Here is a 19,623-nt window from a genome sequence, read left to right as displayed (position 1 = left end):
CAACAAACCTCGGGTAATAAACTATGGGAATAAATTAAGCTCCATTCCCTAGAAGATGGCAGAAAACTACGAGCAAGATATTAGTGTGTAATGTAAAAAATGAATGCACGCACCTATAAAACTGAAAGGCATTGAGGTTTAAATGATTCATTACTAAGGGATACTAGTTTTGCTGCTAAGAATGAATAAGTATCTGGTCTTGGTAATAAAGATAACGTCAGCTTTTTATGGCCATGCTGGAGGAAAAAGTGAGATCCCTGTTATAATGTATCATAATCCATTTGGATTTATCACGGAAACCCAGGAGATAGCTTGGCCATTCATTCTGCTTTGTTTGGGATATCTGCAATTTATGTTTATGGCCCTGTCTAATTATTAATCATGACTCAGCTACGTCCTGGTTTAAAGGGTAAACTGTATGGTCACTACAGTGACCAAAGCCCAAACAGTGGAAATGTTGATCGAAAGTTCTGACCTCAAGCCCTGGGATCCGCGAGACATTGATCCACTATGAAATAGGTCACACTCACAGATGCTGCCTAGGTGAGTGGTCTATTTCCTGCCAGGCCCGAACAGGCCCACTAGGACAGTGGAGCTAGTGAAAGATGATGGGTCCTCCCTTCTCAGATAATCAGGCATGGTGATGTGGAGCCTATACACAGGTGGGCAGAAGCACAGCTGCAGAGGCTGTGACTTTGTAGGAAAGAGTAGGATTCCCACACACTCTGTCAGGCATTGCATGTTTTCATGCTGCCTTTGCAAACCTGAACCTCAGTTTCCCAGAAAAGTCCAGCCTGGCCACAAAGAGTCATCAGAATGGAGAAAGGACTCCAGGCCAGATTGTTCACACTCAAATATTCCTGTAGACCTATTAAAAAGCAGGAATGCAGACCTCCCCTCCCCACTCTCTCCCTTTTCAACTTTCTGATATTGGAGGAAAATTGAGATCTACATTAAATGTAGAACTGTCCCATTTGTCCACATTCTGCTGTTTTTGCAGCAGCCACATATTTCAAAGTTTTAGAGGGTTGGGAATAAATTTTAAAATCCAAAAAGAATCCTCTACCTTGACCATCATCAAAGAATTAATTCTCAACTGTTATCTACCTCTGTGTAAGCAAGAGTAAATGGATCCTGCTTATCCAGCGACCTCTATCACAGGAAAATGCCAGGGATGCCACGGCTATCCCTGACAAGCTCATGCAGGGCCAGGGGTAGCATCAGCCTCACCCTCTCCACTCGGCCTCTCTGGATCTGTGAGGAATATATTTAAAGATCAGTCCAAGGATAACCAGTTCTCAGGGAAATGGTGTGATTTCTTTATTCTTTCTCCAAAAAAAGCAGAGGTCTCAACAAATCTCTCTTAAAAGAACACACACCTGTCTATAAGATGACCTTGACCAAAGACCTTGACCTTTCTTTTTGAAAGTACCTGAAAACATTTAAGAAAATGCATGGAAAGGAGCAAAATGGAGGAAAAGTTACAACCCTAAATCTATATAAAAAGGGGGCAAAGTGTCCAGCAGGCCAGGGTGAAGAAAGGCCTTGAGAAAGGAGAAGATCCTGCCATGGCCAACCTGCTACAGTGCAGAAGAGAAAATCAGGCCCTTTTGCATGAAACAGGCATGAGGAGTAAGCAGATAGCATGATGTATCTGGACCGAACAAACAGCAGTGCAGACAGGTCCAGCCATCTGTGCAAACCTGGAGTAGGGCTGGGCCTGCAGGGTCTGTGTTGGGAGCAGGGAAGGCCAGACCACTCTCTCAAAGACCTCAGCACCAGCATCACCTTTTCCTCAGCTGTCTTGTGACTGGTTTTCCAGGAAGAACTCCCTACCTTTAAGGAGGAGGCGGACACATTAGGGAAAAAGGCAAAGTTAAGAACCCACCCTGTAAAAATGTATATACACAGAAATGACAAAGGAGGTAGCAAAACTCAAAAGGGGAAGAGAAAAACCATGAAAACCAAGGATGAAAATCATATTGAACAAAGGGCTGTGAGGTCTGAGCTGAGGGAAGTGAAAAGTTCAACAGTAAAATAAAGACCACAGCAAAGGTGACACAACATACATAAAAATGGTGTCACTTAAAGGATCTGAGTAGATAGAAAAAATACACTGATTTCATAAGAACTTTCCTGAAGAAAAAGAGTGTCAAATCTATGATTAGAAGTGCACACAATTTCCCTCAGAAAAATGAATTCAACTCCTCAATAGTAAGATATCACCTATTGAAGTTATTGGACAGTGAGGATACCAAATCCCATCACTTCAAAGGGTAAAAAAAAAAAAACAGCTTCTGATTTCTCCAGGGGAGAGAGAGGAAAACCACGGGGAAGAGTTTTGGGAAGACAAAGTGTGCTCCATTATTTTTACATGCACATTATCGCTGAGAAGTGAAAACAACAGCCAAATGTCTTTGAACATGGAAAGCTTCAGGGAGTAGCCGCCTGTGGAACTCTTGGGGAAGGATGTACACTAGAATGACATCAGCTAGCCAGGAAATGAATGAATATGTGGCAAAAAGATTGTCCATGAGCATTGAATCCTTTCAGTGTAGACCTGCATCTAACAAAACTGATGCTTATGGCTACAGAACAGGATGTCACAAAGTATGATAATTGAGACACTACAGAACAAACTAGAGTTGAGAGGTGAATCTTCCATTTCTGGAAATATGGTGGGCTAGTTATTTTGACCTATTCTCTCTCTTAAACCACTGAAATTGTTGGAAAATAAACCTCTAACCACAAATTGCCCTTGAGGACCCGAAGCTGAGATCACATCCCCTCAGTGGCTCAAGCCCAAGCCTTTTAGAGAGAGGGGTCTCAAATGGTTACTGCTTCCAGGAGGCAGAAGCAAAATACATCCTCTCTGGAGGGTCACACCTTCATCCTAGTTGAAAGAACTCCCAGGTAGTTTTCTAGATAATTTTCCAGAAAAATAAGCAGCTCATAGGAAAAAATTACCAAGCATACAAAGAAGCAAGGAATTGTGAAAGGAACCTCAGGAGTAACATACCCAAAGACTTCAGATTGTGAAATTATTTGAACAAATTTTCTGTGTTTAAAGACAAGCCAGCGTATTTGAATAATAAAATTTCTAGAAACAAAGAAAACATAATTGCATCAAAAAGAAGAAAATATCTAAGAATACACTTAACCAAGGAAGTGACAGACTTGTACTCTGAAAACTATAAGACACTGATGAAGGAAACTGAAGATCACACAAATAGAAAGCTATTCTATGCTCATGGATTAGAAAAGTTAATATTATTAAAATATCCATACCACTCAAAGAAGTATACAGATTCAATGCAATTCCTATCAAAATACCAATAGCACTTTTCACAAACTAGGACAGATAATACTAAAATTTATATGGACCCACAGAAGACCCCAAATAGCCAAAGCAACCTTGAGAAAGGAGAACGAAGCTGGAAGTATTTTAAGATATACTAGCAAGCTATAATAAAACGATAGGGTACAAAAATGGACACATTGATTAATGGAACAGAACAGAGAGCCCAGAAATAAACCCATGCTTATCTGGTCAATCTATGACAAAGGAGGCAAGAATATATGATGGGGGAATGAGTGTCTTTAGTAAATGGTGCTGGGAAAACTGGACCACTTCCTTATACTACACACAAAATGGGTTACAGACCTAAATGTGAGATCTGAGATCATAAACCTCCCAGAAGAGACCATAGGCAGTAATCTCAACATCAGCTTTAACAACATTTTTTCTGGATATGTCTTCTTAGGCAAGGGAGTCATGAGTCAACTATTGGGACTACACCCAAATGAAAACTCTTTACACAGCAAAGGAGCAAACAAAATGAAAAGGCAGCCTACTGAATGGGAGAAGATATTTGCAAATGACAGATCTAATAAGGAGTTAGTATCCAAAATATATGAAAAACTTACACAACTCAACACCAAAAAAAATCCAATTAAAACATGGGCAGAGGATCTGAATGGACATTTTCCAAAGACCTGCAGATGACCAACAGACACATGAAAAGATGCTCAACAACACTATCAGGGAAATGCAAATCAAAACCACAATGAGATACCACCTCATGCATCGGAATGGCTAGTCTGCAAAAACTAAGCAATAACAAGTGTTGGTGAGGATGTGGAGGAAACAGTTCCTCCCGCACTGCTGGTGGGAATGTAAGTTGGTGCAGCCACTGTGGAAAACAGTACTGAGGTTCCTCAAAACATTAAAATAGAATTATCATATGATTCAGTAATTGGGGATTTACCCAAAGAAAACGATAACACTAATTTGCAAAGATGTATGCACCCATATGTTTATCACAGTGTTATTTACAAAAGCCAAGGCATGGAATCAGCCCAGGGTCCATAGGCAGATGGGTGGATAAAGAAGATGTGGTAGAGATGTACAGTGGAATATTACTTGGCCATAAACAAGAAGGAGATCCTAGAGGGTATTATACTAAGTGAAATGTGGCAGAGAAAGACAAAGACCTTTTGACTTCACTTGTGGAATCTAAATGTGTAATCTAAACAAAACAAAACAAAACAAAACAAAAAAACAAACCACAAGTGAACAAATAAAGCGGAAACCAATCCATAAATAGAGAACAAAACTGGTGGTTGCCAGAGGGGAGAGAAGTAGGAGAATGGACAAAAATGTGTGAAGGGGAGTAGGGGGGCACAGGCTTCCAGTTATGTAATGAATAAAAAATGGGGATGAGAGGCACAACAGGGAATACAGTCCAGGCTACGAGGCTACGGTCATGGCGTGCATGGTGACAGACGGGAGTGACACTTGTGAGCACAGCCTCAGTATGGAGTAGTCAGGTGCCTGTGTTGTGCACCCGAAACTAATGTAACACTCTGCGTCAGCTGTACTTCAATGTAAGAAAAAAGTAAAATACAGTTGAATGTAAGTGCAAACTGTGTGAAGCTAATTGTAGTTTTATACCATTTATGTAAATTGAAGTATTCCATATGTTCTTTGGATATCTATGTAAAAGTATTGAAAAGGCTCCATAAAAATATCACCACCAACCCACAAAAGTGATTGTATCTGAGGTAGTCACAGTGACTTTGTCTGGATGGCTCTGTTTTTCCTATTATTTTTTTTAAAAGGAAACAGTGCAAAAAATAAAAATAAAAAAAATAAAGGAAACAGTGCATATCCTCTGAGATTTAAGTAGGCACATGCGTAGAAAAACACGGAGATCCCAACGGGTTGTTTCTGTGTAGTATATAAATGTGGGTGAATTCTAGATTATTTTCACTTTTCCGTGTTTTAAACGTCTTAAGAATTCATGACAACAAAAAGGAAAATAATTTCAAGTTTTGGGCCAAAGAACAAAGCAAAAGGGGAAGTGTAGATTATTTTAAAAATATAAATATTGAGAACAGTACAAATCAGACCCAGTGAGCACAGGCAATGCAGTGTTTGGAGGGAAATTCCTAGACTCCTATGCTTATTTGGTAATGTATACATAAAATAAATAAATGAAGTATGAACAGAAATGAGGTAAGAGTCTAAAAAGTTAGAGAAATAAACCTAAGGGTGGAAGGAAATGATAAAAGGAGAAAAGAATACATTAGAGAAATGAATAGCTATCATTTAGCAGAGACTCATCACACTGCAGGCTAATGTTAGATACTTTCGTGCAATGGCCATGAAGCCCCGAGAGGCAGGTGCACTGTCCGGCGTGTGCTGGGGGCACCGAGGGGGCGCTTCTGCGGCCGAAGGGCAGGGACCAGGAGGCCACACTGCCTGCCAGGCCCCCAGCCAGCTCCTGTGGGTGGGCTGGGGCTGCCGAGGAGCCGGGGAACGCTAATAAAACACAGGCCGGAAAGGGACAAAACAGCATCCAGACTCAAGAAACGGGGTTGAGGATTACTCAGGGGGCCCTCCAGAAAAAGGGAGGCGGATTCCTACTTCATTTTATACACCGCCATCCATGGCAGATGGATCAAACACTTCACTGTAAGAAAAAAAAAAAAAAAGATCATCAAAGAATAAGAGACAAAAATGCTTGAATTCTTTGGGTGTCCTTTCTGAGAGGACAATGAGATGGCAGGGGACATGAAAAGACAGTCCACGAAAAGGGAAAAAGAACCCCACAAATGGATCTTAAGCCTTCAAAAAGTGGTTTTGCCTCATTTATGGAAAGAGAAATGTAGATACATTTATTTTACCTCCAGCAAAAGTAAGCAAAATCTCTGAACGCCGTGTTGGTGGGGAGTTGGGGAGTAGAAATAGGCAGGATTCTTTTTGGGGCCGTTCCACTTAATCAGATCATACGGCCATTGTGCTCCCAGGATGCTACCCCACAGATGTCCTCTGCGCAGCCCCGAGGTCCCCGGGCAAGGACACGTCTGTCTGATGCAGCAAATGATTGGAAACAACCCATGTGGCTCTCAGCAAAGGACAGGATGAATAATTTATGGGATGGTTCCACAATGAAACACAAAGTAGCCAAAACAATGAGGTGGACCCTTGTAGCACTGACCGGGAATGAGCAGAGCGCCAGAGAGGCCGGGATGGGCTGCCATTTGAGTTCCAAACAAGAATCTAAGATGACAAAAGAGTGCCAGCAAGCTGGCAGGTGCTGAAGGTGGGTGTTGGGCAGACGGCGTTTCATTGCCCTCTTTTCTCCAATTTTGCATGTTTGAAAATTCCCAAATTTTCAATAATCTCTCTCTGTAGAGAGAGACAGAGTAGAAATGAGGCCTTCACCCATATTCCAAGCTGCAGCTTACGAAAGCCTAGTGACCATGCTTCTGGGAAAGGAAGCCTGGTGGCAGAGGTCGGGGGGAGACCAATTGTTTTCTAAGGAACCCTTTGTACTGTTGGAATTTGTAATTATGGGCACACCTGACCTATTAAAAAACATAAAGGGTAAAAATAGGCATCACTTTTTTCATGAAAGGCTTGCATGCTTCTAGGAACCTCCTAAATGAGTGGAAAGCAAACACCCCTTAGAGTACTGTCATCGTTTGAATGGCCTTCCTCTAAGTTACTCCTCTCCAGAGAGATACAGGTGCTTCCTCCGCACGTGACAGATGCTTTTAAGGACATCAGGTGGGTTTGTCGCATGAGTAACGGGGGGGGGGGGGGGGTAGGATATGAAACCAGAGAAATTTTGGTTGAGCTTTCTGGGAGTGCTGCACAGGTGGCAGGGAGAGGTCAGCAGGTGTCCAAGACCTTGGTAGCTGCATTTTAGGTTTACAGGAGGAAGGGCCTCAGATTTTTATGAACCCGTGACGCATGGAGTGGGACGGCCCCAGGGGAATAACCGACGCTGTGACAAGGCTTATTGCTGTACTACTTAAAATTCACAGCCACTCCGCAGATTCCCCTCACATCTATTATGCTCAAGGGGCTGGACGTAAGTGTGCCCGGAGATGCACAAGCCGTCGGTGCCTTCTGAAGTGGGACGGGGCAAGTAGCAAGGTTACTCTGGGCCGAGGGAGCAGGTGAGCGTGGAGGCCCCCGGGAGGACTGCAGAAAACACGGGCCAGGAGGCATCTCGGAGGGCATCTGGGCAAGAGGGTGACACGTGGAAAGTGGTGCGCAGGCATGGGGTCGAGGGGGGCGCTTTCCAGCACGTGAGCTCAGGGGTTAGCTTCGGGTCGCCTGGCGGAATGAAGGCTTTTATAAGGATCAGCTTTGCTGTATCTCATCTCACTTCCTTGGGAGAACATCTTGACCCGTGGATTTCCTTTTCTCATTACGTATTGGCATTTCTGATCAGAAAGGACCTAAATCATCAGATTCTCGGGCCCCGTGAGTGTTGGTTTAAATATCAGATGCCCACACGGGCCAGAAGAAGGGGTCACACAAGTCTTTACTCATTCGGATGCTTGAGTTCATTCCGTTGGAGAGGACTTGAAAGTCAGGGCTCAACCTCAGAAGCTCAGTTAATTTGTTTCGCTCACATCTGTATCCCAAAGCATTGGGATGAGTAGTTGTTCACCAGTAATGGCCAGGGAGGTGGGGGGACGGCTCAGTGCCCCATGTTGGTGAGGGTTGGGGGAGGGGGGGTCTGGGGCTCCTTGAATTAGACACCCCCTCCCCCCCAGCCCCGGGGCCACTGGAGCCATTCTGGGTTGCTCCACAGCCTTTTCTCGGCAGAGCCTGCACAAGATCAGCCGGTCTCATTTTACAAAATATGTTTTTTTGTACGTTCCACAGACACAGACAAGGTGTTGATTAGGAGAAATGTCCTGCCAGGAACACGGGACCAAGAATCTCCACCTCTACCGAAAATGCACGCAAGCCTTCTTGGTATTCCCAGTGCAGCTCCAGGGCTGCCCTGGTTCTGAACAAGGACTGGCTCCAGGACAGATCAGTTAGGACACGGAGAATGCTAGTGTTACAGGTAAAGGAAAAGAGAAATGCAGGCTTCTCTTGTTACGGTCTGAAGCCTCCACTAGATGCCAGAAGGTTCCCCCCATTCCACCTTGTATGAGGCAACAATCAATGAAACATTGCCGAGGTGGTCAGGGGCCTGAACTATGCTGTTACAGTCTTCACCATCGACCAGAACAGTCTCTGCCTCCCTCCAGCTACCCAGCTGGCGGTGCTTCTCTACCCAAGCTGGGCGTGGGGTGGGGGGGCTTCCCTGGGCCTTGGTTCAGCCTCTGTAAAGTGGGGCTGAGGGCGCCATCCGCTCCCAAGGCTCTGCAAGACCATCAGAAACGTCCGTGAAGGGCTGGGCTCAGGACTACCAGCTATGTGATTGGTGTTCAATACATGTTTTCTATTTTACAACAATCTAAGATGCAAATAGAAAGCTCCTTACACCAAAACAATCAGTAAAATAAAATAACACATTCAAACATGTATGTGCACACATAAATACATTTGTACACTATTTGGTTATAAAATAAAACCAGAAATTAATCCCGTTGTTGCCGTTTCGATGACATTTCCGCAGCCCAGACAAGCATTGCCAGAAGTAGGGTTGGCAAATGTTCCCATGGGCCTACCAGCTCTTTCAGGACAAGACTTTGATTCAGCAAAAATCAGTCTAAAGGATGGATCCAACTGTCCTTTTGTTTTCGGTTCCTATTATTTTGGAAAAACAATCCCAGCCAGTCAGTTCAGTATTAGAATTCACTGCTAAGAGTGCACGGAGGGAAAGCACTTCCTAGTATTTTCCCAGGAAACTAAGGGCTTAAAAAAATAAACATATTTGGCACCCTAAGCCAAATATGACCACACATCAGCAGGTATGGTTCACATGCCATTTTATGAGGCAATCCTTAAAATAAAATGCAGAGAAATGCTAAGAGAATGACACTCCCATGAAGTTTTTCCTCTTTAGAAGAATGGCCCAGCTATGGATTGAAGGTGCCTCTTATACTCCCTTTAGAATCCTGGCACATTTCAATCTGACAGCAGAAAATTGCATTTCAATCTGCCGCTACTTAGCACAGCCCTCTCTAGATGTAATTTTCTGTGAGCAGAAATATCTTTTTCTTTTTTCTTTTTTTGGCAGAAATATCTATTTCTTAGACGTGACATTGAAGATGTTTTTATTTAAACTTTAAACCAATTCATTAGGCCAATTAATCGGAATAACCCGCATAAAGGAATTCAGGTGGATATATTCTAGAAATCTAATGAAAACCCCATGAGTTTGTCCCTATTGGTCCTTCTTCTCTTCTAGGAGCAAAATTACACACCCTGGTGTTAAGAATATGAGTGGTCTTTGTATTTTCGTCTTTTGAGGGTCCCACTTAATTGTTCAGTTCAGACTTAGTGGCTCGACACCCTTTCTTAGGTGACAGGGGGATGCTCCATCTGCACCCACACTCTTGTCAGGCTCCTGCCTCACCCCGCTCCCAACCTGACACCTGCTCCAGACTACTGTCCAGATCCTGTCCCGGCATCTCACACCTGGCCCTGCAGGGGGCTGTCCTCTCCCTGGAAATCAGCTGCTCCCTCCTTCTCTAACCCTCCTGGCACTGGCTCTAGGTCACGGTGGTGATGCATGCTTCCCTGAACATTGGAGGATGTCCTAGGGACCGGCACAGAGGAAAGGAAACTGTAAAACCTGGTGTCAGATGTTTCCCCTCCAGGGGTCCCGAGCTCACCCAGTGTTCCTGGGGCCTCTCAGGAAGAGGCCTTCCTCCTGGAAGTCAGCTCACTTGACTCCACACACGAAGTCTGTGGTCAAGAAAGTGATCCTTCCACTGGATTCAGTGCAGCTCTTCAACTGCCAGGCGCCCACCTCTCATCTCCCGGGCCTTGGTGTCAGCCTGGAGCCTGCCACCTTATGTGGCTTCCTCCCGAGAGGGTCCTTGCAGACTTCTGCTCGAGACCCACCCTTCCTAGGCATTGTGTTTTCTCCCCTTTGTACACATTACTCTACTTTAAAAAATTACCAAAACGGTAGAATTGACTTTTTGTGTGGCCGGGGGAGCACAAAGTTGAGAGATGTTTAACACTTTTGTAGTCAGAGGAAAAACAACAGAGAATGTCTTGAAGGATGACCATTGCCAGATCTCTCAAAGCCTCTGGGATCCACGCACAGACTTCCTTTCCTTCCTCTTCACTCCCTGCTAGATCTAGAGATGAACTACCCAGCAGCGAGCACAGAAGAAGTCGCTGGGTGCTTCCAGAGTGGCCTGAAGGATGCAAATCTCCACAGATTGGTCTGGTTCCCCCCATCAAGTGCGTGCCCCTTTAGGGCAGGGCAAGCTCAAGGCCACACACGGTATGAGCATCCTGTGATGCTCCTCTGCCCCCTTGTGCTTGCACAAGCACACAACTGTCCATGGTCACACGCCTCTGTGACCCCGCTGTCCTCCTTTTACTGTCCTGTTCCCAAGATCGCCTTCTGCCTTTCATGATCTGGGGGGTGGGGTGGAGGGGGAACATGGCAGCTAGATGAACAACCGCATTAAGTTGCCTCTAAAATAGCTGGGGGGATGAAAAGGAAACGAAAAGTTCGTTTCCTTGACCGAGGCTGAGGAGTTAGGTGGAGAAGCTTGCGTCGCAAGGGCCGTTTGGCCAAGAAGGAAATGGCACACGGGAAGGGTGTATGTGCAGACAAGAGAGGGAGCTGATCCCATTGTCCTTGGTTTCTATAAATCAAACAGAACGTGTGATGGAAAGATCAAATGTTTTCTATAAAGACCTGACTTTGCCCCTTTCGATGTGAGGTATATGTTGCGTCCATGAGAACGTTTTCCTTTGGGAAAGTTTGGACAAATGAAGCACAGCTAGCCAGGTAGCTGTCTTTGTCAAGCTGCGAGGGGCAGGGCACGGGGACTCGAAAGTACCCGACGTCAGTCAGTGGGTTCAATCTGTGCTGCCAAGCACGAGCCACCTCCCAATATTTGCCACACCTGCATGGAATTAATTTCAGTTCTCTATGTGTGATGGGAGAGAAAGCGCGAGCCTAATCTATATCATATGTCTCGGAAAAGCTCCAGACAGACACCAGCCTGGAGTGAGAAATGTGGATTTTTTCAGTTCCTAATGTTTAAAGGGTAACATTTCCTTCGTTTCATAAAACAGAACGAAGGCCTTTTTTCAGGGCCTGTTTTTAAAGGAAATCTTGAGGGAGTGCCTTCTGTAGGCATTCACTGCTGTCAGGAAAAAAAAAGATACCAGCAAGTGGAAATATCTTGCCTCAGATCCCATGGTCTGTTAAAGGCAGTCCCAGTTTGACATGGTGCATAGGCGAGTTGCTTAAAGAGAGACATAAAAAGCCAAAGTCTGAGGGAATCTGTGGGGAAGGGGTTGGCGGCCCCGTGGATATCTGAAATTTGCATGTGAAGTATCAAGGCCCGGTGCGTTTTCTGAGATTTCATAGCTTTCATCAGATTCTCGAATAAGTCCATTGCCCAGAAAAATTTAGGACATGCCCACTGCCTTCCTTCTCACAGTAAATCCAAGACAGGTTAGACAGACACTTGTAAAATAATTCTCAACAGCCCATAAAATAAACGAAGAGGCTAGAGGTAGATCCTGACTGGCAGTGAAATGAAAGAGGACTTTGTAAGCACGGAGAATTTCTTCACAAGGTGAAGAAATTTAATATTCAAAGTGGGAATTCCTTTTATACCCCAAAATATCATAAATGAAATGAAAAGATAAATTAAGGAAATGTTTACAATAGATTACTGGGAGAGGGTAAGTACTCTGAAGGAGAAAATGAACCCTTACAAATTGGGAAGAAAAATTCTCTCTCAAATAGAAATACATAGGCTAAGGGTAGGGACAGATAGTTCATACAACAAATACAGTTAATGGCAGCTTTCTGCTGGAGCTGGCTGGTGCTAGCTCAGGTCCGCCAATTCTCTGCTCCTCCTTTAGTGACATCACGTTGATAGCATGGAATTGGCCATGGCGTTTTTTTTTTTTTTTTTTTTTTTTTTTTTTTTTTTTATTGCAGAGAAATCACTGACAAATCAAGCCTTCTTTGGGTCCTTTTTGTTTTTTGATGGCCAATTTAGTGCTATTCCATTGGTTAATAGATATATAAAAAGCAGTTCAAGTGTACCAGTAATCAGAGAAATAGAAAAAAAAAATGAGGTCTGGACAAGATGGAACAAGTACACCTCACCCTAGACCTCCTGCAAATTGCAACAAAAACGTCTGGAGAAAATCCATAAAGCAACTGACTGAGACTCTGAAAGTTGGAGAAAAATAAATGGACTGGCTGTGGATCTCAGAACTCAAGAACCACCCAATACTGAGGTCTTGTTTTTGTTTTTGCCATTTTCATATCTTGGCCTGTGCTCTGGAGAGGTTCCCAATCTGGAAATGTCAACAGCACCAGAGCAAAAGGAGGCCCAAGGAAAGCCTTCTGTCTCCAGCCAATAGATGGGAACGGGGTGACTCTGTAAGAGAGAAACATCTTGACCATACCTGACCTTACTCCAGCCCTAGGTGGGCGCCAGAAAAAGCCATCCCCTCCACCCCCAGCTGGCCACCACATCCTGGAGATGGCAGAGACCTGCTTCTCAATCCTGTGTACCATCACAGGCCACATCTCTTCCCTGGAACGGAGACTGTAGGCTGAACTTTTCAGTGGATTTCTCATTGCCACAGAGGCCAGAAGGAAGTGGAACATTTTTCAATGTTGAAGGAACAGTCAACCCAGAATTGGATATCCAGTGAAAATATCCTTCAGGAGCTAAGGTGAAGTAGACAGTTTTGGATGAAGGAAAACCAAAGAACTTGTTCACCAGTGGACCTGGTTTAACAGAATAGCTGAAGTTTCTCAGACAGAAAGGAAATGATAAGAGAAAGAAACCCAGGAATAAAGGAAGGAGAGAAAGGGTGCATCTATGAGGAGAAATAGTAGACCACTCTTAAGTTTTAAAACTTAGGCTTGATGGTTGAAAGCTAAATTACAGCATCTGAAGTGATTCTCAGTGCACATAAAGCTAATAGTTAAGACATCTATGTGATAAAGGGAGAAGGATAAAGAGACCTCAAAGATGGTAACGTTTTTACATTCCACTTGAAGTGATAACGTACTGATACTAGTAAACTGTGATAAATTATGCACATATGGTATAATCTTTACTGCAGCTTTTCAGTTGGGTGATTTCGCCCACCTGGGGACATCTGGCAATGTCTGGAGACATGGTTGCATGCGCTACTGCCACCTACTTTGTAGAAACCAAGATGCTCCTAGACATTCTACAATACACAGGACAGTCCCACACAACCAAGAGTTATCCAGCCCCAACTGCTGATAATGCTGAGGTTGAGAAACCCTGCCCAACAGCAAACTATACAGAGACATATCTCAAAACCACTACAGATCAATCAGCAGGGAATACTAAAAACGTGTTCAACTAACCTAAAGGAATTCAGGGAGGAGGAGTACAATAAACAAAAATCAGAGGGAACAAACAGTATTAAAATGGTAGACAAATTCTAACACATCCATAATTGCATTAAAAGTAAATGCCCTAAACACACCTATTAAAAGACAGTGACTGACAGAACGGATGGGCCCAGCTACATATGGTCTCTGAGAAACTCATTTCCACTACGACGACATAGGAAAGTTAAGTGTAGAAAGGTGGCAACAGACACGCCTTACAAACACGAATCAAAAGAAAACTGAAGTGGATATATGAGATAAAGTAGGCCTTGGAACAAAGATAATACCCAGGACTAAAGAGGGACATGATGTAATGATAAAAGGGTCCATTCACCAAGAAAACATAACAATCCTAACTACGAGTACCACAAACACGAGAGTTTCAAAACACGTGAAGGAAAACCTGATGGAATGAAAAGAAACAGATTCATTGCTAAAAACATCAACATCCCCTTTCAGTAAGTGATGGAACCGCTAGCCAGAAAAAATGAGATTTTTAAAATATCAAATGGGCCAAAACTTTGAAATGGTAATACTTAGAACTAGCAGAGTCATGGAGAGACAGATGCTCTGTAATAATGTGGAAACATAAATATACATAGGAGTCCTGAAAAAGTATTTATTTTATATATTAAGAGGCATAAAAGAGTTATAGCACTTTTTAACCCAATATTTTCACTTTTAGGAATCTCTCGTAAGGGAACCATTAAAGTGTTCCAAAATTTATCTGTCTAGACCTTCACAACACAGCTATTTATACCAGTGAAACTTTGAGAGGTCCAGACTTGCCCACTAATTGGCAGGTGCTTAAAAAAGTATTCCACATACACATATAGTGCTATTGTTAAAGTGACATGTTAAAGACTTTCTAGTGCTATGGTATATAGGAATGATTCTAAGGCAAAAAAGTAGTATATAAAGCAATGTGCTTATAGAATAATCTAAATTATGTTAAAAATACACATGTAATTGTTAAATAGAAACATTACAAAAAAAAAAAGAAACATTACAGAAAGTATGACAATGATAAGCAGTGAAAAATTACCAGGGATTATTTCTCCGTGTTTTGCATGTGCTTGTTTTTACTGCCTGCCCGCCCTCCCCCCCCGCCCCGGGATTCTTTTCATGAAATGTTGTCTTATTCACGGTCACAGCAAACAGAAACCATGAACTTCCACGATAGCATAGAAAAGAGATGATAGACTCAAAGGATCGAACACTGTGCTTCATCTGGTGTTGGGGACACTCAATGGGTGGTGAAATTCTTGTGAATAATTTTGAAAATGGAAAAAGGGTAAGAAAGTCTGCCCGCTAATATTCCTGAAGTGACCATCTTTTGACTTATCGTCCAGGCCTCACTATTCGAAGTGTCCCTGCCATTCTCACAAGTGTCTTGGTTTAGGCGGTAAGTTGCACAGGTGCCCTGACTCTTCCGATCACAGAAATATTCCTGGTAAAACGCACCTGTGTGGACGATACACCGAGCACGGCGCTCAATGCTTCACGTGGCTCATCCCACTTGACCATCTGGGGAGCTGAGTCATCTGCACCTTATAGAGGCCCCGCAAGTAGACTAACTAGACGCATTCATGGTGGAGTCTGGACTCTAATGACACCCATCACCTTAGCTGAGGGGGCCGTACCTGGATCTGCCGGAACGCAGGGTTGGCCGGCAGGGGTCTGGCGGGGACGAGGGGCGCACGAGGAACCTTCTGGAGGGGTGGGAGCACTCGCTGAGGCGATCCTGGCGGAGGGGCGTCATGGGCCCGGAGGGGCCCGCTGATGTCAACGTTCTGACACTGTGGCCACCTCCTGGTAGTGTCCTGCGGGGGTGAAGCAAAAGCCACGGTGTCACGGGCCTCACCACTGCTCAGGAGGCAGCGGTGCCCGCTAGTGCAGCTCCACGACAGGGAATCTATCCTTATTTGTTTAAACTTCACAGGCGGAGCAGAGGCACCCCTCCCTCCAACCCAATCTGGAACAGCGGGACCGGTTTCTACAGGAATTAAAAAAAAAAACAAACTGGTCTCATCCATCAAGAAAGAGGCACAGGGTACTTGGGGGCAGGGGGGGAGTGCCAACCAGTAGGAGGCCACAGACCAGATCTTAAGGAAAGGATGAAGGAGCTGCGAACCGAGGGTGATGCCCTCCAGGCTCAGTGAGAACTGAGGAAACTCCTGGCAAGGAGGACGGAAGCTTCTGGAAGTCGGGTGGAGGTAGATCTCCTACTATGCGGTGCCCCTGCTCTTAGGGCAGATCAGAACAGATCCCTCATGCCCCTGGCCCTCCCTCTTTTCTTCCTTTCTCTCTTTCTAAAAACAGCCTTCTTGAGGTTCCACAGAGAGACAGCAATTGCACGTAATGAAACCATACAAAGTGGAAAATTTTGACATGTGTCTAACCAACGAAACCATCACCATAAGCTAAATAATGAACATATATCCATGTCATCCTTCCCTCCCACTCCTCCCCGCCGCCTCTTCCTTGCAACTCCTGATCTGCTTTCTGCCCCTATAAAATAGTTTGCATTTTCTAGAATTTCACATAAATGGAATCATGGAAGTGTGTGTGTGTGTGTGTGTGTGTGTGTGTGTGTGTGTGTGTGTGTTTTCCCCTCTGGGTTTTTTTTACTTGGGCATAATCATCTTGAGATTCATCCATCCTGTTGTATATATTAGTAGTTCATTCTTTCTTATTGCCGAATAGCATTCCATTGTGTGAATATATCAACGTTTGTTTATCCTTTTACCTGTTAATAGATATTTGGGTCATTTCCCGTTTTTGGCTCTTCGACGTAAAGCTAGCTGTTCTTGCTATGTAGCCCCCACATTTGGGTCTGAGAGGTGGTAAAGCTTACTAGGACCCAATCCTTTATACTTTTTACACCAAGGGAGATGAAATAGCTTATGGTTTAGTAAATACATGATAGTAATTTTTAAAATCACTTGTCATTTCCTGACACCAACACTGTCATTGTTATAATTTGACTCTTGTTGGATGAGTCCAACATTCAAAAATTCTCACGTGTATACCAGAAACACTTGATGGGGAAAACTAAATATTGGAGTGAACATTTATCTCTGCTGATATTATCACCAGATATTATTATCTGGTGATAATTCATGAGGGAACAGGAAAGTTCAGAGCTGGGAGGCAGCCAGCAGGTACTTTGGGTTAAGGATCTGGCTCTTTGAGACCATAGGGTAGGCAGCGCTTCCACAACCCAGAGTTAGAGCACGAGGGGCCCATCCATAGGCTTGGCGTAACTCTTAGAAATGCACTAGGAGATACAGAGCCAAAGAAGGTGGTCCAGATCTTGCGGGTGGCATCTAAAACCATAGGAGGGGCCCAGAGCAGGGAACCTACTTGGGAGGCAGACCCAGGGGGCCTCCTGGGAATTTGGCCCATCGGGGTGATTGGAGGATCACGGCTCACGATGTACCATACATCACGTCACATGGGGGACAGCGCCCCAACTGGATCTAGTAGAGCTTCCATGGGGCACAGTGGGCCTCCTTCCAGCCCCTGATCATCACCTCACTAAGTGTGTGGACTCCACATTTCAGGGATCTATTCCTACTATAAACCTATCTATAGATCTCCGGGATCTGTCCCTACTCAAGCCCTTGTTGAAAACCCCATGTCTCAACTCACACCCTAACTTGGCACATTTTGTGGACAACTTACCTTTGACATGTTGGAAAGTGGTGGCTTCCTCATTAGGCCTTTGCTGAGGTGAGCCTGACCGGGGTGGGAGCCTCGGGATGGCCGTGAAGGGTGCACACACCTGCAACACGATTTCATTACACCTAAACCAGTGCATTTCCCCTCTGGTTGACTCAACTTCTTGTTTTTTTGTTCACCGTCACGCTCAAAAAATAATTGGCTTGAGTGGTAAATATGCAAAGCAAAAATTATCTAATATCCTTACAAGATTAAAAGATAAATATTGATTCCTGTCCCCCACCCCACCCCCCACCCTGCCCAAAGCCACTAATCTGTGAAATCAGCTCTTGCAATCCATAGATACATGGCTTTGAGGCACCCGGGAGACGTTTTGTAGAAAGCTGCCATTTCAGCAATAATGTCTTTGAATATATTTGGATCAAAAGCTACCCCATTTGATGAAAATATTTTAACATCTCACGTCTTGTAAAAATTACTAATGTAAGGGCAAGAAAAAAAATACATCAGTGGGACTCATCAACACCTTATTTATGTAATAAGGAGCAAAGAGTTTGGAGGCAAAGTGAAGGAGGCAGCTGGTCCGGCAGAGATTTTTTAAAAAAACCAACAAAATAGTTTTCCCCTCTGAAAATCTGACCCCTTTCTTTGCGAAGGAAAACAAAGCAAGGAGCAGTTGGCTGCACATTCTTTCAAATGCCATTTCTGGACGAGATTGACCCAGACCCAGGGTACCTTAGCTTCTCAATGGTGGTTTTTTTATCTGTAAACAGCAGGCGTATTAGTGTCTTCCTTTTGAGATAAACTACAAATCCAGCAGCGAGAAGACACAGGATGGTCACCAGAACTCCTATGGTTAAACCCTGGTGATCTGAAACAAAACACATTTCACTCAGGCAAAGAGGCGGTTATAACGAAATGTGGGAAGTATCCGATGCTGACATTTAGCAACGTGAGCTTTGAAGGAAGGAGGGAACAGAAACGGAGTAAACCCCTGAATGATGTGCTGATAAATTAGTCTTACTTCAAAGGTCAAGCCTGAGGTTTAGTCTGTGTCACCGACACGCATTTCTGACAACTCTGGAGCTTGATAAACAGGAACGTCCATAGTCTGGCAGGTGGGACCGCAGCCCTGGCCACATGCCGCCCCTCCCTCCGCCCACCGGCCACTGGGATGGTCACAGGGCCAACCGGACTGTGACCTCTGCAGCCCCCATCACAGAAACACTCCTCCCCACCCCACCCTTCTCTCATTCTTTAGCGCTGGAGTCTGTTCTTGCTTTGTTTTCTTGTATTTTCTTAGACCAAGACCTTATTTCTGGGTATTGTCAAAATAGAAGGTGGAAAAAAAAGAAACTCACAAAACCCTTAGCTGAAAGGAGGTTTGGTTTTGTTAGATTTTGCCGTGTTTGTTATGTTAGGGACTCCAAATACAGCCTTTGGGGGCACGCCCCTCTCCCTGGCAGGGTGCTGTGTATTTTCTCCAAGAGAAGATCCCCTTTTCTGTGATTTGCCCCCATTGGTTCAGTACAAAGATACTGAGACCCCTCAAGGGTGTGGAAACGAAAGGAAAATTCAAACTTCTGATCACAGGAAGAGTCCTGGAGAGGACTGCCAGGATGGAGAGGAGCTGTATTTGCAACTCCCACTGTTCCCCAGAGTCCTTGAGAGCACAGATGTGGGTTCACTGGTCTCTGTTTCGCTGTGAGCAACAACCAGGATGTGCTTCCCCCAGCGGCAGGCGAGCAACAGTCCCCCGAGGGCGCTGGTGGCAGCTGTGCAGGTGACAGCCCCTCCCCAGGCCCTCCACACCCCGTCCTGGCCTGGATGCTGGGAGGCTCCCGGCCAGGGCGGCTGCACTCCCACTCTGGGAGGGAACGCCTCACACCCTCTGTTTCTGGACTTTGTCCCCAGCTGACAAGTCCTATCAGGGACGTGTCTCAGCCTAACTAAGGCAATCAACATGTGACAGTCTTGATTCCCTTGTTAGTGTTACTGGAAAAGCACTGCTTCTGGTTCCCTGGCCAGGATGTCATTCTTCTCAGACAGGGAGGCTCTGGCTAGAGTTCTGTTGTCTCTTAACAAAGCT

The 19,623-nt window shown here is 44.6% G+C and overlaps 1 protein-coding gene across 2 annotated transcripts in view; it reads right to left on the bottom strand.

The window, feature by feature from the left end:
• The window catches only part of ADAM12 (ADAM metallopeptidase domain 12), a 331,063-nt gene that overhangs the window by 9,158 nt on the left and 302,282 nt on the right, over window positions 1–19,623 (bottom strand). For both annotated transcript variants that reach the window (XM_041745566.1, XM_041745567.1), the window contains exons 19-21: window positions 18,270–18,405; window positions 17,538–17,637; window positions 15,494–15,673 (exon numbers count right to left, since the gene is read on the bottom strand). In XM_041745566.1, coding sequence (XP_041601500.1) covers window positions 15,494–15,673; window positions 17,538–17,637; window positions 18,270–18,405 — 416 coding nt within the window. The remainder of the gene's footprint in view (window positions 1–15,493; window positions 15,674–17,537; window positions 17,638–18,269; window positions 18,406–19,623) is intronic.

This window comes from Vulpes lagopus, chromosome 2 (genome assembly GCF_018345385.1).
Source record: "Vulpes lagopus strain Blue_001 chromosome 2, ASM1834538v1, whole genome shotgun sequence".
In the NCBI taxonomy this organism is placed as follows: Eukaryota; Metazoa; Chordata; class Mammalia; order Carnivora; family Canidae; genus Vulpes; species Vulpes lagopus.
The sequence above is the reverse complement of the archived record's forward strand: the minus strand, read 5'-3'. Positions and strand labels throughout refer to the sequence as shown.